This window comes from Corvus hawaiiensis, chromosome 11 (assembly GCF_020740725.1).
Source record: "Corvus hawaiiensis isolate bCorHaw1 chromosome 11, bCorHaw1.pri.cur, whole genome shotgun sequence".
In the NCBI taxonomy this organism is placed as follows: Eukaryota; Metazoa; Chordata; class Aves; order Passeriformes; family Corvidae; genus Corvus; species Corvus hawaiiensis.
The window spans coordinates 15,168,265-15,195,135 of record NC_063223.1 but is presented as its reverse complement, the minus strand read 5'-3'; the positions used below and the strand labels follow the sequence as shown (position 1 = coordinate 15,195,135).

The 26,871-nt window shown below is 37.1% G+C and overlaps 1 protein-coding gene across 32 annotated transcripts in view; it reads left to right on the top strand.

Annotated features, from left to right (window-relative positions):
- The window catches only part of LOC125331442 (sarcolemma associated protein), a 79,005-nt gene extending 53,499 nt beyond the window's left edge, over window positions 1-25,506 (top strand). For 10 of the 32 annotated variants that reach the window (XM_048315438.1, XM_048315431.1, XM_048315426.1 and 7 more), the window contains 10 exons: window positions 2,123-2,179; window positions 5,581-5,664; window positions 5,922-5,981; window positions 11,152-11,274; window positions 11,806-11,880; window positions 15,737-16,057; window positions 16,876-16,993; window positions 17,307-17,478; window positions 18,895-19,029; window positions 23,570-25,506. In XM_048315438.1, the coding sequence (XP_048171395.1) occupies window positions 2,123-2,179; window positions 5,581-5,664; window positions 5,922-5,981; window positions 11,152-11,274; window positions 11,806-11,880; window positions 15,737-16,057; window positions 16,876-16,993; window positions 17,307-17,478; window positions 18,895-19,029; window positions 23,570-23,659 (1,235 nt within the window). In that variant the 3' untranslated portion in view covers window positions 23,660-25,506. Of the gene's footprint in view, window positions 1-2,122; window positions 2,180-3,521; window positions 3,677-5,352; window positions 5,460-5,580; window positions 5,665-5,921; window positions 5,982-11,151; window positions 11,275-11,805; window positions 11,881-15,736; window positions 16,058-16,875; window positions 16,994-17,306; window positions 17,479-18,894; window positions 19,030-22,480; window positions 22,571-23,569 lie in introns of those variants that run through there. The other 22 variants (XM_048315442.1, XM_048315424.1, XM_048315434.1 and 19 more) reach the window with 9 other exon arrangements.
- The last annotated feature ends 1,365 nt before the right edge of the window (window positions 25,507-26,871 follow it).

Sequence of the window (26,871 nt, the reverse complement as noted above, 5' to 3'; positions counted from 1 at the left end):
ACCACAGAAACAAAAAAAACCTAAAGAAAACATGCCTGCAATTTCTTTTAGTCATGGAAATGGAGTGTAAAGAGCTGCTGCAAAAGTTAATTTGGAAAACATCTGTGCCAAGGAGGGTAGTCTGTGTTTTGTATTGTAATTATTCGGGGTTTAGCAGTTACTGAATTGTGAAAGCTAACAGATCTATCAATTCATAATGCTAAATTTTCCTCTGTAAGCTGATTATAGAAGCCTATTTTAAGCTAGCAGCCTAGCATGGTTGAGGTGTTACCCCTTCAGATCAAGCAGTTGAAAGCTACTTGCTTTTGCATTCAGCTGGTTTTTTCAGATCTACAGGGAGAATTCCTCAGCTCTTTCCTTGCTGCCTTCCCTTCCACCTGTCTTCCAGCTACAGCTGAGTCCTGGAATTATCGTATATGAAGACTTTTGTTTAGATTTTTTTTATTTTGAAATGGAAGAGGACTCATGATATCACTCGAGCTCCTGACTTGTGGCTGCCAGTAACTTGATTCCTTCCACGGTGCCTTTCTCAGTGTAGGCACAGTCATTCTCACCAGCTCTGAGGAACTCGAGGCTGTTCTGAACTTGGATGATGAGTGATCTCTTACAGTTGCTTGAGACCTAAAGCCAGTCCTGAAAATCCAGTGTTGTGTTCTGTGTATTTCTGAAGCAGTATTAGTAAAATATTACACTAACGCAGGATAATTTTTGTTGATAAAAGTAGGTGGAGGGAACATCTGGTTTAGACTGCTTTATCTGGCTGTGGGGGAGGGTAGAGGACGGGACAAGCTTTTGGTCATGAAAACCCGACTTCAGGGCTTTTTGTCTGGAAGCTTGTATGCCATCTATGGTTGTAAAGGATATCTCCTCCCAGATCTTGTCCTGCATCTGTCCTTAGATTGTCATAGTTACAGCAACGTGCCGTCAGAGTAATCTTCAAAAATACTTGAAGCTGGAAATTCTGACTAAAGTTATTTCATTTATTTTTTTTAAGTTAAAAATTTGAAGTGGATTTACTGTCATCCAGCTTCCTTAGTCTGAACTCTCCTGTTTGTGCTGTTCATTCAGCCTTCTCTGTGTCTCAGTTACCTGCTAACAGCACATGGAGTAACCAGCAAACTGCATTCCCTGCCTGAGTATCAGGGATCTGGGAGGGAGAGCACAGAGGGGAGGCAAAGGCAGCTTCAAGCCTGATATTTGAGGGACTAACAGAAAATCTACTGCACAAAACCTGCAAAATCTACTGCACAAAAACCGAGGACATGATCTGTAAGATGGGACCCTCAATAATTCTGTGTTGGCATCACTTCTTAAGGAGTTTGAAATAATGAAATCTCATCTGAAAAAAGAAGTGAATTATTCAGTAGTTTTTTTAGTGTCTTTGATTAATCCAATCCTGTTCTTCCCTTGGTGTTCTTGTTTACCTTCATGTCCTAGCAGCAGTTAGGATGCAGTTAGCCATCTAGTCTCAAATTCCACTTCTAGGGTTTTTGTGCACCTCACATACATGGAGTAGACTTCCCTAAAGTAGACTTTTTATAAAAACTCCATTTTTCATGAACCTGAATGTGATGCATTCCTGATTTTTTGAAGGTTTGTGTAGCTCTTTTGAAAGATTTAAACAAAGAAGGGCTGTTTCTGTGTACCTTTCACAGGCACTGTTAAAAGCAATTGTGATGTGGAGGAGACTTCTCTACTGCTGTTTTATTGTGGTGCATTTCTACATTTCTGCTGTTTTGGGTGGATATCTGTTTCAGGCAACCAGCTCTTCAAATTCCTTTTTTGATCACTAAACTTGAGAAATATATTAATTATTTGTTGCTTCCTATTAGATTTTTTTTTTTAAAGTACATAAAGTTAATTTTTCTAAATTCTCATTAGTGACCTGCAGCATTATGTAAGTTAATAAGGAGAAGTAATTATGCACTGTATCACAAAGTTCCAGTAGGCTTGTGTGCTCTGTTTCATTATTCTGTACCAGAATAAAGTTTTTGTTCAAGCCTGAGTAGGAAGTAATATTATCAGCTTTTAATTTGGTCATGGAATGTACTCTATGTAGATGCGTGCAGGGAAAAGCTGGTTAAATTTGAGCTTGGAAAGTAACACTTATTTTGTTTGGCAGACAAGATCATAGATGAAGGACATCTAACCAAAGTGGAAGAAACAAAGCTTTTGAAAGGTTAGACTTCTGGATTATTTAACTGTTTTTGAAGCATGCTTTTTCTGTCACTCAGTGCATGTTCTGTGTTAAGCCAGCAGTTTGAGTTTTGATTGAATATGCATTTGAGGAGAAATTCAATAAAGGGGAGGGAAATTGTTTGCTGAATTCTACTCCAAATACTATTGCAGGGTAAAAAGATTTAATGGAAACCATTTTTGAAGATGGAGTGCATGAAATGCTAGTCTCAATATTGACTTAGTTCTTACCTGAATATTCATTAAAAATATATATATGTAATAATTCTTATAAATTCAATTCAAGCTTTAATGCCTGCATGAATTCCAAACAGGATTTTGGTTTTGTTATAGGGCTACATGGAAATAATGTTTGGTGTAATGTTTGGTGTAATTTTAAGTGTTAAATAAAAGTGTATTTTAATTCGACTGTTTTCTAACTTACACCCTCATAACTCTAAAATAAGTATTAACTTCCTAAATGTGTCTTTTCCAAGTAAAATGTATCTGTGCATCTCTAACTCTTTTCTCTAATGTGTAAAGCAAGTTAAATTAAAGGAGCCAATTAGAAAAGACTTACCTTGTCAAGGAACAGTTATTCTAACCCTATAATGCCAAGGTCAGGAATGCTGCAAAGTGTGCAGGTCAATATTTCCCGTGTATCTAATAATGTACAATTGTTTGCACTTGCAGGATCACTCCTCTCTTGCAGCTTTTTATTGATGTCTAGACATAACTGCCTCATTTCTTTACCCTCTGTCCTTCCACAAAGTGTTGTTGTGTTGAATAAATGTTAGTTTGTTAAAAGGTCCAGTGTTTTAGAGATACTTATTTTGTCTTCTCTTCCTTTAATGCACAGAGTAGCACCTTTAACCCCTTTCTGTATGTGAGGAAGCTATAGACAAGGTGCCATATTTGGCAAAAGAATGCATACAATAACTGTAACGTAATACTTGCATGCCCCTTCCATTGCAAAGCCCTGAGCTATTTTTAGTGTTTGGTAATATATTCTAACTCATCAAGTATGATGTCAACACATTTTAATATACTTTATCACTTCGGCTATATTTATTCAGCTCCGTTTTATTATGGGAAATAGGAACAACTGCTGTGATATAATACAGTACAGGAAGGGGGTTTGTGCTTACGACTCTGGTTCCAGAATAGGAAGCAGGTTTCTAATAATTTGTCTTTTTGACTTCTGCTGCTTCACATGTAGAACTGGTGCATCTTTCCTCTGGTGCCTAATCTTTTGTGCCTTTTTTCAGAGGGAGGAGGACAGGAGGGAGGAAGATGCTGGTGTACCGAGGGTGGTTGGGAGGGAAGTATATAAGGGGGAGCTGTGGGAGAGAGAATTAATTCAGTGGTTGGAGCTCGCACTGTTCCTCCCATTTTGCACAGAGCAGTATTTCTATGGATGCCCAGATATGGTAAAGTTAGTTGGAAATGGATCTTGCTCAGCTTAGTGCTTCTGGATCGACCACTAATATAACTGACATGGGTGAGGCTTTTAGGTTATACTTTTCTGAATAGTTTAAAAAAGAATGTATTACTTGGTTTAGTAATTATTGCAGTTTTAATGACAGTCCTTTGAGCTTGATTCTATATGATAATGTAAAATGTTTTGATTTGTAACATCTTTAGATATTAGTTTAAAACCTTATTCCTAAAAATAAGAAAGATCCCTTTTTGTTTTAGCAAAGAACCACCCCCAAAGATTAAGTTTTTAACTACAGCAATCATGATGAACTTTGAAGTCTGCTAAAATCATGGGAGTTGTTTGGAATAACTGCCAGGTCTGAACCTCTAATGTGCTTTAACTGTACAGGTGCTTTTTCCCTTCCTCTTCTCCAGTTATTTCGGTTGCGTTAGGATGGGAAGAGTCTGGCTCTTCATCAGCTGCTTTGTTGTACCTGCTGCCTTCTGTTTCATGTATAAATAGATGTTAATCTGACACAGTTATAGAGAACGTTTCATGTTAGATGAAGAAAACTTCAGGGGTTTTTTTTCTGTTAACCTGTCTATGTTCTGTCATGTGGGTTTCCTCATGTAGGTGCACAGGTTGTCACCAGTTTCCACTTACTTAGTTTTGGAGAAATTTAGTTCTGTGTATTCTCTCATTGTTTGAAAAGATGTCTCATTACCCCTTTGGTTTTTACTTATTTTCATACACTAACCCTATTGTATAACACGATTTATTTATTGATGTGCTTCTTTCTTCATGTGTCCTGGTACTTCATTGTTGCATGTATGTTATCGATATGTGGTGAAATTATTTGTGTTCTCTGTGCTTTTCTGCATGGATGGTAGAAGTCTGTGTACTGGGAATGCTGTATTGACCCCTTTTTTATATAATATCTCTGCCTGGAACTTGAGACTCAGAGGAAACCTCTGTTAACCTGCAGGTGGGCAGCAGTGCTGTCAAAGCGAGGCTCCGAATAGGCAGCCAAGAAAGATTTCATTTTGCATAACCTCACCTGCATGTTAGTGACAGTTCCTTGCTGACAGACCTGCTGGGTTAGCCCACATACAGAGATGGTGTGTCCTTTTTTGATGGACCCATCAGAACTAAACCAGAATTGTTATTTAAGACAAATTTTTAAAAGTATATTTCAGTCACATATAATATTTAGACTTTGAGTCAGGGGTGATTCTGTTTGGGAAAAGGATGCACTGGTGTAATTAAATCCCCTCATTTTTTGAAATATGTGATCTCCACTAAAAATCTAGGACTGGGAAAAAAAGCCCAACAACAAAAAAAAACCAGCAATCCAAAAAAAACCAAAGCTGTCTGGCTTCAGTAAGCTGTATTATATATGAACAGATATTTCATGAAGGTTTTTTTTTTTTTTGGTGGAAAGAACATACACTGCTTTCTCTTAATACAATTTAAACTGAAAATTCTTTCTAGGAATTAGTGTATTAATTTAGATTGCTGTGATTCTTTAATGGTTCACACCACACTTATTTTGAACAGTACAGTATGTACAAGACTTGTTGTTATTATTTTATTTGTCCAAAATACTGAGGCACAGTTTTATTCTTAACAGCAGTTTCTTTCTAACTTGCTACAGTATCTGCATTGTTCTAGTCTTCTTTTCTTATTTGTTTGCTGATTGAATCAGCTTTTCCACAGTTCCAGCTGGCAAGAACACAGCATTAACCCAAGTTCAAGCTGTGCATGAGGCAGTTGCATCCCCTGTTAGAGGCTAGGCTGGGTTAATGACTCCAGGGATGCAGAATCCATTTTAGCCCAGACTTGCAAAGAAATAAGCAAACAGCAGGTTTTTAACTGTTTCTTGAACCAAGTCGTTTTCTATTGACATTTAGCAGTAGTTTGGTGTATAGGAGAAATTATGAACAAAGCATTGATTGATTGTAGTTGCTTTTCCTTGTCTTTTGCAGAGAACCAAGCACGAGTCAAAGAATCGAACGATTTGTCCGACACCCTTAGCCCAAGCAAGGAAAAAAGCAGTGACGACACTACAGGTAAGAGTTTAACTGAGATTTCTGTAACCTCAAATTGGTTTGAATTAAATCTAGGTAATCAGGAGCATTTTCTGAAAAGAATGGAGTGTATTATGCAGAGTCAGATGCAAGCTTAGAACAGGATTGTCTATTTTGCGGCTTCATAATTCAGCTCATGTAAATTGAGAACATAAAAGCTTCTCTCCATGTAAAGAATGTGTATATGAGAACTGTCTGCAGTCTGCCTGCTCTCTGAAAGGTGTGGGGTTTTTTTTTAGATGCTCAAATGGATGACCAAGATCTAAATGAACCTATTGCTAAAGTAGCTCTTCTAAAAGGTAAACAAATTCACTTCTGCAACTTTAGATGCATAATCCATATATGTAATCTTTTTACCTACCTGGTTTTTATCAAATGTGCATTAAAGTAGAATGCTGGAATTCAAAGATTTTAATCACGTAGTATAAAGAGTTAAATTTAAATATCAGTAATGACTGCTTTGGGCGATGTGATGTAAAAGCACACTTTTGAGTGTTGCTATAGAAATAATCTGTGTATAGAGGTAATCTCTGCACTCACCAACGCTATTCTAGGAATTTACATGTTATAACTTTGACTTGAGAAGTAGAGTCAGCACACATTTAAAACTGATAGCTCTGGAGAGGAGGGATTCTTCCATCACTGACATTTTTCAAGCATTGTCAAATTTTACTTGCATAGCTTCCATCACTGTCAGAAATGCTTCTGTTAGTTTGCATCTGATGGGTTAATCAAAACAAGATCTTAGATTTTCTTTTTAACACAATCAAGATTTGAAGTTTGTGTTATAACTGTAGTTAGAATGATTGCTGAGGCTTAGCCTTGAGCTTCATTGCTATAAAAGTAAATTTTTAAAATTTTTTGCATTGAAGACATATACTGAAAACTTAATTAGCAAGCAGATATTTACATATTCATTAGCTGAAAATTTTTGTGGCATATTAATCAGTTATTACATTTAGCTTACTGAAAATAATTTTATGCTTCTTTAACAATTAGACACTCGATAAGATCTGTAAAATTATGCTCCTACTGGGATCACAAATAAAAAAAAAAGTCACAGTTCTTTGTGATTCAGAAAGACAGGAAACCATAACGGAACGTAGGAGACCTGTAAAAGAGCTTTTTTCTGCAATTGTTTACACTCCCTAATTTTACAACAGAAGGGCTTCCAAAAATTGCACAAATTACTTTTGCTGTTTGGCAACATGTATAAAATTGAGTGTGATATTTCCCAGTGGACATCAGTTCAGCAAAATAGTTTAGAAAGGAGTGTTTGAGATACTGGGCATGTTCTGTTTGGGGTTTGCTCTAATATCTGCAACTAATAGCAAGTATATTCAGTGACTTCCTATGCTAGAAGGTAGAACTTGATAAAGTTGTTTGTAGTGATTATAATAGTCGTTCTTTTGGTTATAAAATTGAGGTTGGCAGCAACTTTTCCACTTGAGGCTATTTATGGGCATTCCTATTTAGCTCTCACAAACCATTAAAAAATATCTGTGCAATGAATCATTTGCCCTTTTAATTTTTATGAAGAGCTTATAAACCCCACAGTTTTGTTTGAGTTTTTTTCAGTAAGGTACTTCATGTGCCTGACTTTGCCCTAAAAAGGATCTTATTTGTCTCAGAGAGGTTTTCAAGTGGACTTGTTATGCAGTCATGTAATTAAGGAAGAGTGAGAACATTTCTGATCTGGTGGCTGTTTGGAATGCGGAAACAGCCGCTGGAAAAGGCAGTGGTCTTGTCGGAATTTACAGAACAAATTAATGGAACAAGAAAATTACGAGACTTCTAACTGCTGTAGTTTTCTTCCAAGCATTTTTCATCAAAATTTCTGAGTGCGTTCAGGATTTGATTCAAGTTTCTACAAGTCAGAATCTGGCAAGGATGGGAAGGGGGGAGGCTGTCACAGATTAGTTGGCTTTGTTTTTTTCCCCACAAGGTAAATGACTTTATTAACCATTCATAACAGTTCCCTGGACACTTCTGTTTAAACAGGCTGTTTGTGACTACTTATTGCAAAGTTAAGGACAGGTAAATGTTAAAGAGATGGAAAGAAGCAATAAATGTCATTGGAAGATTGGTAATCTTGTTCTTACTTACCAGTGTCCCTGTGTTTTCATAGTAATTACAAGACTGATCCATAGAATCTTAGTAGGAAATGTTTTCAGATGAGGGTTTGCTGAATAGTGGTAATTTACATAAGAAATTTTGAAAATCAACAGTGGTCAGTTGGATCAGAAAGTTTAGGAACCATTTGTTTTAAGTGAGAATAGCCAGATACTTTATTTTAAATATATGATACAGTTTCCTCCATGTGGATCTTACAAAGCTAAAAAAAATCTCAGTTTTAATTGTTTTGTCTGACTTCACCAGAGTACCCTGAATATTGTCTTCTGAATAACCTGAGAAATCCTGCAAAATTCTGAAAGTGAACTTTCAGAAGCGAGGCTTGAAGAAATACCAGGCTGCTCATAAAGTTGCTTCCACAGGCTAAGCATATACAGATAAGGGATCAGTTAAAACCACAGCCTGTGTGCTTCTGTTATCAAAAAAATTGTTTTAAATTAAAATTGTTAAAAAAAAGCTTTTTAAGCAATTTTAAAATTACCATTAGAGTCAATGTTAAGGGAAGCCTCACTATACTTTTGTGGGAAATACTGGTATTAATTGAGAACATTTCTTACAATGTGGCAAACAAACTGATCACAGATTAAAATTTTCCATGAGGTAGAAAAAAAAGAATGAGGGTTTTCAAATTGCTATATTTGACCTTTTCTTTTTTATTTAATGTTTTCTGGCACCTTGTTGTAATTAATGGTAACTCCTTAGCCTTCTCCGAGAACAGTTAGTCGTGATGTGAATTGGCTTCTTTAAGGGAACTGATTCTAAGCGTGATGATATTTAATAGTTTTATTATTTATAAATAGGGCAGTCCTACTCATTGAAGAAGTACTTTTTAAAACTGGAATTAGCACAAAAATTGTATCTGCTTTGAGCTAAAAGACATTAAATTTTCAGTTTGGGTAAGACTAAAAAGCCAATATTCTCTTGTGCTTATGTTTCTTGGCTTTTGATTTAGAAGTGTGTCAGGCAGATGGAAATTCCTTTTTTGTGTTGAGGTAGGAAAGAGTTTACCCTGATGGTGCCTTTGCTAAACAGATTATGTTGTCCCTTAAATTGAGCCTCTCATCTCTTTTGAAGCAGTACTGTCTTTTATGATTTGTGCTTTCATTGACTGGAAAACACTGCCACCAGAAAGTTCATTTAGGGTGTCTGTTGTTGGATTTGGGACACTGCTTCTTTATCAGGTGTGATTTGAGCATAATTTGTCAACTTCCTCATCCATTTCTTCTGAAAAGTCTCATTAAGGAGGGCTGAAAGTCTAATTGCCCTAAATCTTTATCCATGAGAAGCTAAGAACAAAACATGTTCAGTAAAAAGAAACTTGGGTTTAGAACTAATAAACTATAAAACAAAGTATTTGGATGAAATATGTAGTCCTCTCTGTTCTTTCTGCTCTCATAATTTTGTTCTGAAAAGGTCTAAAAGCACATGTGTGTCCCCAGCTCTGCTCAAACCCACCAGTTCATTACTGCGAGAGCAGGAAAAACAGCCCCTTAGAGAGATGCAGTATGAATGCTTTAGCACGATTTGCTTAACAATTTTCTTAATTAAGAGAACAAGAAAAAAAAATCTACTTTATTGGTAACACATACAGCTAAATATGAATGTCAAAAGTATAACGATGAATTAAATTATGGCTTTTTATTTTTTCCTTATTAGTGAGAGGTCCAGGCAACCAAAGCAATACTTTTTCTAAGCCTTTATCTTAAATCCATATGGTCTGTAGTTGCAGACATTTATTGAGCAGGTAACTGTGTAATGTGTCCCTTTTCTATCCCCCTTCTCCAATGATACACAGCTGGAATTCTTTCACCAATTTCCTTCCTTTACCTTTGATGTTTTATACCTTGACCTTTGTGTTTTTCAAATCCTGTACTGCTTAGAGTGTAACTCTGAAGTTTCTTGTGGCCTGTTGGTTTCTGCTCTCTCAGGCTGGGTAGACATAACAAAAGCCTCTTCGGGCCTGCACTCCAAGGTCACCCAGCCTGTCCTAGGCCCAAAAAGTATAATCCAAAGAGCTTCTAAGGGGGGGCAAGCAGAGGGGAAATGACATCATTGAACTGAAGCTTTAATTGGAGAATTAACCCTGATATGCAAATGAACCAAACCTTTAAAAGTGTGAAGAACCTGTGACCTGTCGTCCATCTTGGCATCCATTTTTGGCAATAGCTTCTGGCTCCCAGGGGGTACCTTTGAAAGCCTTTCAAATAAATACCTATTTTATTCTTTTACTCCTGCCCAGTCTCTGTGTCTAAAAGGCCTCTTAAGGCATCACCTTTCTCACCAAAGGAGCTTTATATCAAGTTTTAGCCCTGTACCTCTAGAGTTTATTAGTTCTGTTTGTGCCTATTGAAAGATCAGTTTATGCACGGACACTGCTTAAGGAAAATCTAGTAAATGAGAGTTTGCTGCATGCTGTTCCTGGCTTTGCAGAAGCCTGGAGGCTGGAGTGTTCCTGCATCTAATTTCCAGTGTGTGCCCATTAGAGGACACTGCTCTTAGTAACAAATACTTAGTTTTCCTCTTTTAAATTCCTCCAAAACTTCAGCTGTAAAAGTATTTAATTTGTCTGTGACTGCGAGTCATCTCTTGTAAGCACAAGAGGCATTTAATATGCATTTTAGCTAATACAAAACTTATGGGGAAGGGAAAGTGGTTTTATTTAGTGTTTAAATAACGTGCATAGACTTATGATCATACTAAAGATATACCTAATATTTTAAGATATAATAAAAAAAAATTAAGTGCAATATTTATCTTGGTATTCACTAAGGCCACTGAATGAAATAAGGAGGCTTGAATTTTCTTCTTTGTCTTAGTTTTGTTTTAGAAAACTTCCCTAAATTTTTCCTTTCCTTTTTGGTCCCCCGAGGGAGAGGGAGGGGCTGAGCCTGGCAGTGTGGTGGGTGGGTGGCAGCAGTGAGACACAGAACAGCAGCTCTTGCCTGAGCCTGTGCACTGAGACAGGCTTAGAGCAGCTTCCTTTAAAAAGAGACAAGTGGTAAACACAGTCAAGGATTGTCTTAGGCTTGTTGTTCCGTGTTTTTGTCAATCCAGAAGTCCTTGCCAGGCTGTATAGTGTTTTTAAAAACTCTCTAATTCTTCCTTGTTATTTTTTTTCATACTGCATGTTACGTACAATGAATGTTTTGAGGTTTGCATATGTTTTACTACTTCTAAAAGTATATTAATATTTTTGCTAATATTTGCCTAATCCAATTTTGAGTTTAATTTAACTAACTTTGGAAGATTTGAGTAAAAAGTTGCCAATCATCACATGGCAGTGCAAATTAAACTGTTGTACAAATTTATGATTTAAAGAAAATGTTCTTTTACCAGATGAATTGCAGGGTGCACAATCAGAGACTGAGGCTAAGCAAGAAATTCAGCAACTGCACAAGGAGCTGATTGAAGCCCAAGAGCTAGCTAGGACAAGTAAACAAAAATGCTTTGAACTTCAAGGTGAGACCCAGATCAACTTGGTTCTGTAGGGTATTTATCAGGTAGTTCAAGATAAACCAACATGTTTTCATAGTACTGAGTACATCCTTGAACACTGTATATTTCATCCTTAGTCAGATAATGGATGTAATTGAATGTCTTCAGCGGTAGCTCTTTGTTAGATCATCCTATCAGCTATGTAGCTCTATTGTTTTTGACAGGAAATAGTATAGTCCAGTTTAATTTCATATTTACAGGTTTGGTTTTTTTTCTCCCACACCAGTTTTCATTTAGCACACATGGAGTTTTCGGGTCAGGCAACAGATGATATTAATTTCAAATTAATTGTAATACTACCACAATAATGGAATGATGTCTTAGTATTAACTTTTATTAAACTACTTACACAGTTACTACCGTTGATAACTTCCTGAAATAATATGTTTGTTTAATCTGTTCATTTAAGGGGAGGTTGTGAGTAAAATTAATTATACAGCTGAAATACATGTTACTAACAAAAACTCTTGGGCACATTTTCACTTTTATTTATAGCACTCTTGGAAGAAGAGAGAAAGGCATATCGAGTGCAAGTTGAAGAATCCAACAAGCAAATTAATGCTCTGCAAGGTAGGAATTTCCCCCCCCCACACACACTCTTTAGGGAAACAATATAGTTTTGAGTGTTTCTGTGGCATCATAATCCCTAATAAAGGAAAATGTTTGAGTGTATATTTTAAATCTGATTTCTTTCATCATATCTTTGAATTTTATTGTGGAATGTTTCCTGTCAATTCCTATGGTTCTAATAGTCACTTAAAAAATGCAAAAGATGTAATCTGTAATAGATACCTCTTCTTCATCTCTTTTTAATCTTCTTTCTCAATTTGGAATGATCCAGGGATTCTTATTGGGACTGCCTTCAGAGCACTCAGAAGCTTAGGTGGTTTTGTGATACTCAGTCTCTTTATTGTAGGATCCTCTTAATGAAATTTTTCATTCAGATCCACATCCAGCATCAGAGCATGCAGTAAAGTTGTTGCAACAGAGACCCTGTCCATCCTTTTTTGAAAATTGATATAACCAATCATGCTCTCTTCAGCCCAAAATGATTACAGCAGGATGTAATCCCATGATTTACATAACTTCTGAGTCAGTCACATATTCTGTATCACATTAACTTGTCATCCATGCATGTGAGTGAGCCTGTTGGTCGAGTCTGTCAGTCTGTCCAGACTTAAAGCCAAAAAAGGTTATATTATGTTGTGATTTCCCTAGAGCAAGCATTAGTTTGAAGAGCTACTCAGCCACTGATTGTTACAAAACTAAGGAGCTTCATCCCTTGGGATCTTTGTCAGCATATCATTTGCTTTGGGCCTAAACATGTCTGGAAGCAGATGAGCAGACAGGCAGGTGGACTGACAGCCCTGACTTTCTGAGGAAGTCAAAATAGCCCTAGAAAATTGTTTTCTGGGCAGTAGTTTGTTGTGTACTGTGTCATATACTAGTTACACTGAAAAACTTAGGTAATAGCTGTTTTATGTGACTGTCAGAAAAGAATCTTTACATTTTCTGCCATTGCTCTTGTAAGGAAGAGAAGCTTATAGAATGCTCATCTTCAGAATGACAGGAGCAATTTAATTTTGAGTGTTATCTTGCTAATAATGAAAATTCTTCAATTAGTAAATGCCATAACAATGATTAGAAAATATTTGATAATTATTTCTGTGCAAAAAAAAAAATTTTTTTTCCTTCTAAAAAGAGAGAATGAAAGTAGGAACTTGACAGAGCCAAACTTAATTGCAAGATTCCTCTTCTCAATTCAGTACTTTTTTGTTTTCTGGATCCTTCTCAAGAGAGGTCTTGCTAATGTTCCCTCCTCTCTCTGTTGTAGTTCAAAATGTTCTGATGTTCATTGTGTGTTTTGCTGCTTCCCAAACTTCTAGGGTGTGACAGATCTCACAATTTGGGGGAAAGGTGTCAGGATTCTCCCTTGGCAGCCCCTGTGAACTGCAGGGCAGAAAAAAACCCAACCAACTGGCAGCTTCATGTATTTCTAGAAGTATTTTTGTGGAATCAATGTTTTAGGCCAGCCAGTGTTGCTGGCTTTGTTTGTGATAGAGAAGAGAAAGTGCCAGAGAAACAACTGAGGTCGTGTCTCTACATGTCAGATTCATTAGATGAACACATAGGTAGAGCAAGGAAATTCAAGTAACTTGTTGCTCCTTATTAAAAAAAAAAAAAAAAGAAAGAAGTGAAGCATTCAGTTTAGATGAGGTAATGACTTACATAAACAAGAGACGTAATGGAAGTTTTCTTTCTAATTGTCCTCTCAAATTATATCCAGTGCTTCAGAAACGGTTCCCATATTGTTAGTAGTAATTTTCCTGTGTAAGTTATTTCTACAACCCCACCAAACTTACAACTCGTGTGTGTCCTTGGATTTTCATTCCAAGACTGTCCAAGAGCTTGTTTTCATGCCTGAACGTCTAAAGGGAAAGCTGTTCACCAACAACATGCACAGAATAAAAAAACCCACATTTCTTTGAAATGCTGCCAGCACCAAGAAGCAGGAGTTTAGCTTGGCTTGATGAAGAAAATACTATTGGGAAGATGTGGTTTGCATTCCTTTGCTCAGGCACCTGCTGTATTAGCAACTTGTAGTTCCTTGTGTTTTAGTGCATATTATTTTGGTAGGTTCAAGGCTTCTAATGTAAGGATACATGGAAAGGCAATTGTTGATGCATCATGTGTTGTCTTACTGTCAGGTTGTTCTCGTTCACTGCTTCGTTTGCTGTTCTGTTAGTATAAGCCTGTAGAAATTATTTTCAAACAAACGAGGTGGTAGTAAGCCTCATTTTGCTCATATATATTTAAAAATCCATCATGCTGCAAATGTCTTTGTTATGGAACAGATAGACTATTTCATCCTTTACAGAATTGCCATGAAATTAATTTACTATTGTATATAGTAGCTCTTAGGTATTACAATATATAATAACTACCATATTTTTTCCCATTATGTCTTTTTCCTTCACAGTGGGGAATTGGGTAATTCATAGGTTCTTTAGTGTCTTCAATGAGATAAATGTCTTGCTGGAGCCTCTTTAGAGGAGGGCACAAAAAAGATGAATTTTACTTCTTCATTGCACATCAACAAAGTTTCTAGGTTGTACCAGTATATGAATTCTTTCTGTATGGCTATATAGGTAGCTACTGAAAAACATCAAGTGTAATTGTCATGGAGGTGCAAGTCTCTATTGAGTACCTCTGATGTTCTATCAGTTTACAGCAAGACTCACATTCTTCCTGTCATGCTCTATAATGGACTGAGAGGACAAAAATAATACAAGTAATCTAGGAAGGTTACTCAGCCTTGGTTATCCTCCCCAAGCTTTTCACTGTCCTTGTTTTGCCCTTTGGTTCTGAAACATACAACTTGAAATCTGTAATTCTGACCCCCTACAGTATCTTACATTAGGCTTTCAAGTGCTCTTAAGAATTTTACCTTTTCTTCTCAGAGTAATTCTTCAGTAATTTAACAATTGCTTTTCTGCATGTTGGAATCATGTGAAATACATTTTTTTTAAAAGTGAAACTCACAGCAAATTAAACACTTTGCTCCCATCAATCAGGGTTACAACTGTAGTTCTGTTGTTCTTTCATACTTCCCTTTCCTCTGTACTGTACTTTTTTTTCCAACCGTTCACAATGGATTCTATTTGAATATGTGTTTATGAAAAATTGTGCTCAGAGTTGTCTTTAGTAATGAAAGGGTTTTAGATGGGAATAATTTATAGGGTTTGCTTCATGCAGAAATGTCAAGTAGCCTCGTGTATGTGACTGCTGCACATTTACAGTAAGCTGTAAATGCTAAAGGACCTTCTTCTAGCTCAGTATACTTGGTGCAGCTGTCCCTTTCAATTTAAAATTCATCTTGTGCTTTGAAAGATGCTTTTTGCACAGAAATAATGTTTATTTCCTCTACTGCATGTTGAGAATGGAGTAGAAATTACTCTGTGCCTCAAATATTTATAGACATCACAAGTTAACTGCTGAACAGGCAAACATTTCCAGTGTAGCTTTGCAAATGTTTGGCTTGTGACAGAAGCTTTCCTGCTTTTCCTCTTGTCCCTGAAAGCCCCAATGTCCTTGTCCTCTAATACTTGTTTTGCTTACAGTGATGTTGAATCTAAATCTTGGTTTCAGATTTTGGAAAGTTGCTTTGGTATCACATACACAGCACAGCCTTGGCTAAGAAAGCTTTGTCCAGACATAATTTTTGTTTCTTTTGACTCTCTGTATTACATGGTCCACATACTTGTGTCTTTAAGGGTACAGCATTTGACAAGATTAATGTATTTTTTCAGTTGCTTTAGGCTTCTTTAGTCCTGTTAAATATCAGTATGTTGAGGAAGGGAGGTAGGGTTTTTAGGCTTTTTAAGTACACTTTGAAAAAATATGAACACGAATGTCTGCTTTCCAGCTCAGTTGCGAAGGTTACAAGAAGAAATTGAGAATCTTCGCAAGGAAAAGGAGAATGAAATTTCAACCACTCGAAATGAACTAGTGAGTGCTCAAAATGAGATTCTGTCACTTCAAAAAGTAGCAGAAAAGGCAGCGTCAGAACGAGACACAGATATCTCTACACTGCAAACCGAGCTGCAGACAGTGCGAGCAGAGCTTGAACGGTGGAGGAAAGATGCCTCAGATTACGAAAAAGAAATTGTCAATCTGCAAGCCAGTTTTAAGCTCAAATGCCAGCAATGTGAGGAGCAGCAGAAGGAAGAGGCCTCTCGCCTGAAAGGTACTTGTTTGAAAGATGCCACAGAGCATTGCTAACAGAGCATCCTGCTCAGTGTGGTGAATGCCAGTTATTTGAATCACCATTTGTCTGTTGCCTGTAGTCATTTACTCTGTGTGTGTGTGTCTGTATACACACACACACGTATGTATTTGTGTGTGTACCAAGGCTCGTAGTGTTAGCAAAGATGTTTTGCATGTTTCATTGAACAGTTATTGTCAGTTATGCCTAAATTAACTTAGGTACTCTTTGATACCAGAAGTAGACCGAGTATAATTCCACCTAGAAAAGATAGAAAACTTTTGCATTTTGAGGGATTCATACTGTCAAAACTTTCTAAGAGGACTTGTGTAACTTCTCTATAGTTTAAGCCCATAAAGGGGGAGCTCCTGACTTTTTAATTCTACCAAAGCTTCACCAAAGCTTATTGCTTTAAACATTCTTTTCCTTGTAACAGAGGCATGGTTTCTAGTGATTCTCTTGCTATTTTCAAGCCTTGGAAATAATTTTCTTCAAATATGCATTTCTACCACTGTTTCTAAAATACTGGAGTTGACCCATAAAAAGACTGTTTTCTATTTCTTTGTACCTTAGAAAAAGCTTTAATGAAGAAAGTAACTTCCCTGGTAATGGGTCATAAACCTCATAATAGTAGAAGATACTGTAATGTTTTACAGGTGCTCATGAGAGAATTCATGTGATATGATAAGTATATTTGAGATTTACAACCAATAGCAGCTTTTCCTGCATTTATTAGTTGGTGTTACTTGAAGCAGTCATGAAATAATTTTACTTAATTGAATTAAATTTATTCATTGCAGATGAACTTGAGAAGTTGAAGGCAGAGTGGATTGCTCTGGAAGCTGAATGTGTTAAACTGAGAAAGGAAAATACTTCTCTTACATCTGAACTTCAGCGACAAGAGAAGGAGCTTTCTAGGTAAGGACACAATGGTTTGTCTGGGAGGTACCTCAGCAGCTGAAGAGTTTTGTTGTTGTTGGTTTTTTCTCCCAAAAGAGGTACTAAATGTTAGTTATACACAGCAAGCTGGGGACATATATTTAAAAGCAAGACCATGGCCAGCCTTTTGTGTCAGCACTTTGTACAGGGAAACGATAATGGTCTGTACTTCTATGATTGCTCTAAGCTGACATTTACATGTTAAAACCAGTGTGTTAAGCTTTCAAGGATGAAAAGTGCCTGTTTATGTAAATTTAAAATGCATAAGGAATCAATTGGATTTGTTTTTCAGCTCTCAGAAGCAGAGTTTAGCACTGACCAGCGATATAAGTGTTCTTGAAATGTCTCGAAAGGAACTTGAAAATCAGATGGGATCTTTGAGAGAAAAACATCAACGGGATGCAGCCAGTCTGAAAACTCAACTCAGTGAAGCTGAGAGTCAAGCAAAAGATTTTCAGAAAGAGGTAACACGAAACATTTCCATTTTGCAAGAATGTAATGCCCAATGGCTGAACTTTTTAAGCTAAATGAAAAGGGAAAGTTTTCTGGTAATGAATTTATTTCTTATGTTTATTGCAAGCAGTTTAAATGGTAGCTAAGAAAATATAAACTGGGAGTCAAATCTAAAAAAGGAAGACTTCAGGTAAAAACATGTGTTCTTTGGGAACTTCCTAAACCTTCCTTTCATGCATTGCTGTAATGAATTTACTTTTAAGCTGTTCAGACAGGTAAATCGTTACTCAGAGTCTTCATGACCATCATGATCCAGAGTTTCTTTAGCTGTTATGAGTCAAAGTTAATTCTTTTTTACAGTCTGATCTTCCTGGTTGGATTTGAACTCTTTTATTTGACGATGAGACTACACATTCTTTACAAAGATCTCCTTTTATCTTAGTGGATTTGTAAGTGCCTAAGGAAGAGCCAGCATTCTGAGCATGTATTTAATCTGCCTGGCCTCTAAAGATTATGTCTGTAGGAAGGCCATAGTCTCCAACACTTACTCCTTCCCTCTTTGTGAGCAGTTTGAGTGTATCCCCAGCCACTGCTCTTAGTTTCTTTTGCCGTCCTTTTGTTTGATTTGTGATTAATTCATCCATGTTACATTCCTTACAATTCTCAGAATTTGAAAATCCCAGTTATCTTAATCTCTGTTTTGTAATCAGATAAGTATTTGTAAAGATGCCGCATCTTCTAAATTTGGGGTGAGTGCCAGTACTGAAAGTCACTGGTTCTGTCCTTACTAAGCCCAGTCAGGAGGACTGCTGGAATAGAAAAAATGGGATGTGGATTTGAAAAAAGAAAAGCTACCCATTTTGTAGGAACATGTCACATTCACCCAGTACTGTTTATTCTTGACCCACACTGAGGGTTATGGCATGACAGTAACAAGGCATAATATTTTTCTAATGCCTGCCTTGCTGTTAGGTTTGAATTTGCTGTGTGGGAAGAGGGTTTGATTTACTTCATACAGAGTGTTTATTTTTGCACCTATTAGAGGGGTGTAGGTATTTAAGCTGCAGCCTAGATGTAAGACCACTATTCAGATGTGAAGGACTCCTTGTTCCCCACTTTCTTGTTTTTTATTTGTAGTTTTTACAGTCTGTTCCAATATGATAATAAATAACTGGTATGAGAGATTAATTAAGGCTTAGCATTTACTTTGTATTTCCTTGGGTTTAGTAATCCTAGCCCTGCCAAGCTGGGCAAAAAATTTTAATTTAGAAGAAAAGGAAATCTAAATTCTACCCTGCTTTTGTGGAGAGTGCACTGATGCAAGGCGAGTTAGTCTAGGCAGATGACAGAAAAGGAAGCTGTGTGCTAAGCTGTCAGCATGTGTTGGGTGTCCAGGGGTCCACAGATTGTTCTCTCTTTGTCTTTAGTATGAAAGAACACAGACTGTGCTCTCAGAGCTGAAGGCAAAGTTTGAGGTGGCTGAACAACAAAACCAGTCACTCACGGAAGAGCTCAAACAATGTAAAGAAAACCTGAAGCTGCTACAAGAAAAAGGAAACAACGTAAGTCTGTACCAAATGTGTGGGGAAGTCAGGTTATGACACTGGCAATCCTGTTGATTGAAGTAATATGGAAGAGTCAAAGAGAAAAGGATGGACTTTAAAAAAAAAGCTAGCTGTATACCATATTATGCAAAATTCCATTCTGGTCCTACCTGTGCAGATTTGCAGATCATTACACTGTTACAATTATGCATGAAAGTTAAACTTACAGGTGCTTGACAGTTTTAAGTATGTCCTTAGATATCTGCTCTCTTGAAAACATGTGGCTTAAATACTAGTGAATCAGAACTGAGTAAAATTTTCTGATTTCGAAGAGTGATACAGAGGTAAAAGCTGAGAAACCTGTATCCAAATGAATTGAGCAAACTTTTTCAAGCTGCTCTTATTTTATTAGTATTTATTACAATGGATGCTCCTTCCTTACTCTTGCTTATGCTTCTTAACCGTGGTTATCTCTCATGGGCTCATTCTTTAAACAGTAAAGTTGAGCTGTCCTTTCTATTCACTAATGAAAATACTGTTTTCTGTTGCAATTTATTTGAGAGGTTGTATCATTAGAACTGAGTTCCCAGCTGGAGACAGCTTTTTATTTTACTGAGATTCTGAAATGTTCCAAACATTAAGGGTGTGGCAGGCCATTATAAGGTGGCCACAGCCTTATTTTAGGTCCCTTACTACCCTGGGAGGGCTGTTTTTGTCTTCCTGTACTGCCTCTGTGCTCAGTGCAGGGTGAACAGCTCCTGTAATGCACAGTACAAAACAGGAGGATAATAAATGCTCTGTGACAGACTTTAGCAAACTGTTTATCTGACTACTAAGAAGGTTTTACAGATCCCATCCTCTAAAATCAGCTGGATGCCAGAAGTTTGTATTAATATCCTTACCATAATCAATTCTTGAATATAAACCTCGAACAGTATAGAGCTGTCAAAGATGTAAAGAATTCAAAGCATTTCTCACTTTTTTCAGCCATATTTTCAGGAATATGATTTCATAATCCTCTTGGAACCTGAGTCTTGCTTAGAATTTTTCTGCAGTGCTCAGATAATGCTGAGTTACTTGACTTACTTAAAGCAGAAGTCAAAAACAACCAGACAAAAACCCCACCCCATTTTAATGGAAGAGATCACACTGAATAAATAATTGTGAATGTGAGATTTTCTGCTCTGTTAAAAACATTAACCTCAGAATCAAAATGATCAGTGGAAAAAGGGGGATAGTAAAGGGTTGAAATACTGTGAAGGAAATTGGAGCACCTGATGAAAGTGGAAAAGCTAAAAGGAAATTTTAGGAAGAATTAAAGGTGAGTATTTAAATGAAAGCAGGAGCCATGGCAGTTGCCAAAATCTGCTTGTATAAGAGGAGTTCATTGTGACAGTTGAAACCTGGAGGTCAGGGTGTGATGAAGAGCATCCTCCATATAAGGGCAAACTCTGCTCACCAAACATTACTCACAGTCAGTAATGTAAAACATATCCATCTTGGGGATTGTTTCAAACATCATGGATACTGGGCTGAGTTCCAAGGTCAAATTTTTCAAGTACCATTGCCCCCTTATGCTGGAATCATTATCTGCTACTTCATTTCCGAGGACAGAAAGTGACTTCCCACTGTGGGATTTGTTCCTTTTTGCAGCCCATCTGTGTCTGAGTTTGCGTATCTTCATATTCTAATAAAATATGCACAATTTTATTGAGGCACCTAGTTACAATGCTCCTTGACAAGAGGGAGCTTTATTATGTATTAATAAGTCTGTGAGAGAAAAATCTAATCATTTGGAGGTGATCTCATTTAATATGATGAATATTTATCATCGGTTTCGTTTGCCAAGAATGTGTATAACTTACAAAAAAAAAATCTATTGAATTGTTCAGTGAACCAACAAATGTTAGAAAAGACAAGGCTTCTGTACTCCATTTGGGATATCATTTAAATATTAAGTTTTAATATTTAAGTTTTACTTTTAAAAAAAAATTTGCAGTGTTGTGTTTTTGAAATGCTTAGCAGTGTGGTGTACTACTTGTGCTTGCATGCTTGTAGTCACTGGTTACTTCCTGATGCGCTTTACATGACAGATTTAATGATGTGAATGGTTTGAGAACATCAGCTGCTCTGGTTGATTTAAACCTCTGGCACTTTTTTGAACACTGCTGTGATCATTTCTGCTTTCTGTGGGAAGGTGGCACTGTGATTCGTGGCACCCATGACACAAAAATAATCCTGCATGAAAAAAACTTCAATAGTGACACATAATTTTTCTGTTAAGTATTTGCCTTGATTGAAAAAAAATTAATTGAACAAGACTAGAATACCTTCTAATATTCCTGTGTTTTGAACCATATTGGAGGTTCTATGAATAAGTGATTCCTATAAATTCATAACAGGATGAGATATTACTTATTAGTTACAATGTTTTAGAAAAGTTAAGCATGAATTTATCATTTGTGTATTTATTTGACTGAACAAAATCAAGGTAGCTTCAGCACAAACAGTTTCAAAAATATTTGGCATGGTTTGACCTTAACCTCTGTTTGTCTTTGTGTGTGCACAAATATATAGAGTAGGATACAGAGAAAGCAGATGTCTTCCAAGGACAGCTTAAAAAGCATTTAGGTCCATTTTTGCTTTTAATTTATCGTATCACAGATAGAGGCTGTTCATCCAGAATATGCAGTAGTTTACATGAATTCAACATAGCTGAGAAAACGTGTGGATGGTTCTGAGGAGGCCATAAGCTGTTTGAACCCTGCAGTCTGGTCAGCTGCTGGTTTGGCCCAGCTGCAGCATTCGATCAATTTTCAGAATTCCATTTGGTCACAAGGCTGCTGACCTGGCAGAGATGCTGAGCTCTGTGTTATCTCTGATGGAAATGTGCTTCTCTGCTTTTTAGTAACTGAGTGTGGATTGTACAGTCATGTTACAATCTCACGGAAATGTCTGAACTACTGGGTTTGCCTGTGCACATATCTGTAATTGATTCACTAATGGAGGAAAAAGATTGTTTTTCCGGAGGCTGGTGATGGAAAATGGAAAAGGCTAACTAGCAAGGAATGAAGTAGCTGAAAAATCCAATTTTTGGTGTGAGTCTGTCTCTCAAGAAATCCAAATGGGATTTCCTCTCACTTAGAAAAACTAAAACCAACTACAAATAAGATACAGGCAAATCGTTTAAGATTTGTATTGTTTTCAGGTGCTAAATTCCAAGTTGTGACAAGAGGTTTCTTGGAACATTTTCTGCTTACTTCCCTTTATTTTTAAACATCCCTGTTCATTTGAGTAGAATGGTGTACTAACTTTGTATACCAGATTAGATAATACTGTAATGTGTTAGACGTCTTTAATACATTTCAATTAAAACAAAACTTACTGACTTATTTTCCCCTCTCTAAATCATCTTTACCTGATTGATTTATAGCACAAAGTGATTTTTAATATCCCTTCCCTTCTTTAGCCTTCCATATTACAACCCGTCCCAGCCGTATTCATCGGCCTAATCCTGGCTTTCCTGTATTGGTGTTACGGCCCATTGTGGTAGCGAAAGGTACAAGCACTACTGTTCAGTCAATGTATGTTTGTCCCTCTCACCTGTTTGTGCCATTTCTGTATCAAATAGTGCATGGTGAAATGCTCACAGGTATTTCTTTACCTGAAGCAAACCCTTCATTTAATATGCCATTCTGTTGACACTGACGAGCTGAGCAATCCACTAATCACTTAACATCTCTGTGATTTCTTTAATTCTAACAATTAATTTTGTTCTCACTGGTGCTTGAACGTGCCTCTTCTAACTCGGTCTCCATTTGTCCTTAGCAAATGGGCTGCCTTTTGCGCGATGCTAGGGCTTGTAAGAAAACTTCATTGCTTAATTAACTATGAAAAATGAAGAGTTTGCCTCTAATAATAAAATTCAACAAGCTTTGGTTCCTATCTATGAACTAAGAAATTCCTCTCTGGCTCTAAACACTTTAATTTTTCTCACTATTGCTGATGGAAAGATGGAAAAAAAGACAAGAAATAGGTGGTTGGTTTGTATTCTGAACTCTCAGCTTGCATTTTCTCTTGTCTCTCAGTGTGTCCTCCTCTTAAAATGCCATTGTTGTCATGCAATATTGTGACAATCTGTTAAAAATGATGTTAGGATCTGCTACACAGACCTGGATTTAAACGGTCAAAAGTTAAAGATGTGCATAAACTTGTGTCTAGCCTTGACTTGGCGCAAGCCATGTTTTAAACATCTCAAGCCCTCACATGTTCAGTGGCACATTTCTCTGAGGTGTGTACAATAACATACCTGGAAATACGGAGCTGCCAAAAGTCCTCCAGACGATCCTCAGTCATGAAGAGGTGTGGAGTTCCCTGTGCTAGAGGAGCGTGGTTTGCTGTGGTGCTCCAAGTCAGGACTAGCCTGCAGCAGGGCTCGTGGGTAACACTGTAGTGATGCCTATCAACAGGTACTCAGGACTTGCAGGAACCACGAGGTAAACTGATTAGTATGAATTAGAACAAATATGATATTGATTTCTTTTTTCTCTCCACACAGAGACAATGGCCTTGGATGCCTGTGATGGCAGCTTTGGTTGCTGTAACAGCCGTGGTGCTGTACCCAGGCCTAACCAGAGCTTCTCCATGAGAACTGTTGTTGAATCCATACACCGTCCTCCCTTTAGAAGCTGGCAACATTCATATACTGAGGGAAAACAGATTAATTCTCTTCCTTTTTACCTCTTAATACAGCACAGCTCTGCGTGAGAACAGCAGTAGGGTCATTTGCTTTAAATTGTATAAAATGTATCTGTCTATAAAGAGGGAATAAAATTGTCATTCATCATACTGTGAGCAATATTTTTGCTTACAACTTCATGCAAGTTTTAAATTAGTATGTTGGGATTCTGAATACTATAATGGTGGCCTAAAGTAGGCTTCTTGGTACCAAATTATTTATAATGGCTAGGGTTGTGGACACTGACTTTAGAATCTGATTGCTAGATTTAAGAAGATGATACTGATTTGGACATCCAAGCCAAGTAACCTTGCAGATACTTGGGAAACAGATGCAGTGTGCTCAGTGCCTTTCAGTATGATCTATTTTTTTTTAAACTAGTGTATCATTTTACTTGCTGTTAGTCACTGAGCTGTTGGGAACAAGACTTAAGAAAACTTCTCTTACCACGCCTTTCGAAGGAAGTGTATTTTTCTTTCCTAAGGATTGCTTTATTAATGGGTTTTGGGAATAAACACAATTCATGTCCAGCCTTAAAGAGATAGAGATACTGATGGTGAAGACCAGCCTAAAGTATTTAGTGTGCGCGTGTGCGAGTGTAAGCATGTGTGTGTTCTTGAGTGAACTAAGGTGTTTCTGGGAGCAAGTACTTGGTCATTTGATGGACATAGTGCAGTGGTTCAACTTATGTTAACTTTAGTTTGAATGTAATTTATTAAATTTCATATATTTAAAGAGATACGTTCTTTAAAAGTATGAATACCTTCTCACATATCACATGTATCAGTTTATTTTTTCAGTCATTTGATACTTTCTGACTTGAGCTGGAGAAGCTCTTTAGAATAAGCTTTTGTGGACGTAACTTTATTAAGAGAACTGCTACAGTACGTCTGTGATCAGCTGAGAAAATCTAGATACATAAAATACTACAAAATTGGAATCGTATGCCTGATGAAGTATTGTCAGGTGAAGATGATTTTAATTTGGTAGTAAAATTTTGTGGATCCTTATCACATGGCTGTAAGTATGATGCAGTGGTCCCCATTACAAAGTTTATTTTCCTTATCTAAGTACTATAACCATTGCTATTTGCTGACTCTTGGTGGGAATCACTGTAGTTAGTGCTGAATTAAATGTAGACAGTAGTTGTCTTGTTCAGCTCAGCAGTTCTGTCAAAAAGGTTTATTAAAGACTTAAATAATATGTTAAAGAATGGTAAAGTAAAATGGCTCTGCTAAAGGAAACTTCAAAATAGGGAGGTAATCTCAGCAATTCAATTGGCTTTAAAAAGTGTTATGGCAATCGACAGATAGTTTAAATATTTAAATAGAAATTTAGCATATAATTTACTTTGTGAGGTTTTAAGGGTCGTTGTCCTTTAATTAAAGGTTCTATCTTAAGTTACATGGGATTTGCTAATGGGAGGATTATTAGTTGGAGAAAATAGTCCACAAGTGACTTGTAGAAAATAACTGTTGTCATTTAGTTCGTTCATTTCATCCTTTTCAGTTGCAGGAAGCCACCCAACCACAGAACACTCGTATGCCAGTGGTACTTAGTACCTCTTGTATATAGGTTATTGCAAATATTGTTCTGAAATGCTTAACTTCAGAATTACATTTTTTAAAGTAAATAATTGTTTTAAATCTATTTTGTAAAGATATAAAAATACAATAGAATTTCTGGAGTACAGATTAAACTATTTGCACTAACACACGTGATGTGCATGATTTAATAAAATAACTTTACTCTCCCTATGCATGTTTGAGTTGAATGTCATTTGAAAACAAGAGATTCATGCTAAGTTTCTTTTGCACTAGATATTGCCACAGTTACTAGGCACAATGTCTGCAGCATGTCCAGTAAGAGCAAAAGACTTTTTTTTTCCCTTTTATTTCACATTTGCACTGGTTTAAGTTTTGGTCTAGCTGATCCGTCTGTCTGTGGTTTTCGGAAGGAAATGGGGTAGGAGAGAACCATGGAAGGCTTGGGAGCATATTGCCATGGAGGAGGAAAAGGTGTTGGAGCTGCAGGGTGGATGTGCCGGTGGCAGTGGTGCTGAGATGGGAGGAGCAGTGGCTGCAGGTCCTGGGCCATAGAGGAAAGCCCTGCTGGGGGAAGGGAACCTGATGCTGCCTTCTCAGTCTTTAGCATCTCAAACTGCCCATTTGTCCTTTCAGCTACTGTTTCTTGTGCAGTGGATTCTCTTCCCTCTTCCCTGCTAGTAGCATGTCGAGGTGGCTTGAGGAGGTGGAGCCTGGTGGAGCTGGGGTCCCTCCCTGCTGGCAGCAGGGAAGTGCCAGGTTCCCTGGGAGCAGCCGGGGGGACCCTGCACTGCAGCAGTGCTGCCTGGGGCTTAAGTTTGTCCTTGTATTAAAGACAAGTGTTGTGTTTTCAGAAATCTTTAGAGCATCAGAGAGCTGCAGTTAGAGGCCCAACATGGTTGTATTAAAGGAGAAATATTTCTAATTTCATTATGTGCATGTATGCATATTTATATTATATATACACAGGTGCATAGTACACATTGCATGGGGGTTTGTGCTTACAAGTATACCTAATGCAGTGCCTTTTCCAGGAGTTCTTGACATTTGCATGTTCAAAATGATAAGGAATGAGCTAAAATGCACAGTTCACTCTTTTGTTGCAAGAATCCCTGGAGAAGGGTTGGGTAACTGGGAAGCTGCTGTTCTTCAGTGCTTCGATACTAAAACAGCAAGTGGAGTTATTTTGCAAGGACTCCTTGCACAAACCTTTCTAGGTTTTTTTACTGCTTTTTTTAATGGTAAGTGTGTGTGCTCTTTTACATTCATATTTAGGTTCTTTCTTTTGTGAGGCTTGATTAGCTAAGCCTTGGAGTTACTGTAACGAGCAGTGTTTTCACATGTGTGAGATGCTCCACTTGTAAAACAAGTGCTCTGAGCTTGCACTGAAGTTTGAGGTTTTAAAAAGGTTCCTCATAGTAGCAAAGCTCCTCAGAGAGTTGTTTTATCAGTTGCTAGTTCAATTTGGAAGATTTAGTATAAATCTTAGACTATCTGAACAGTTCTTCAGATTTGTCATGGTGTCTTGACTGAGGCATCTTTTTTAAATTCTAAAAGAATTCTACCTGTGTGGGGACT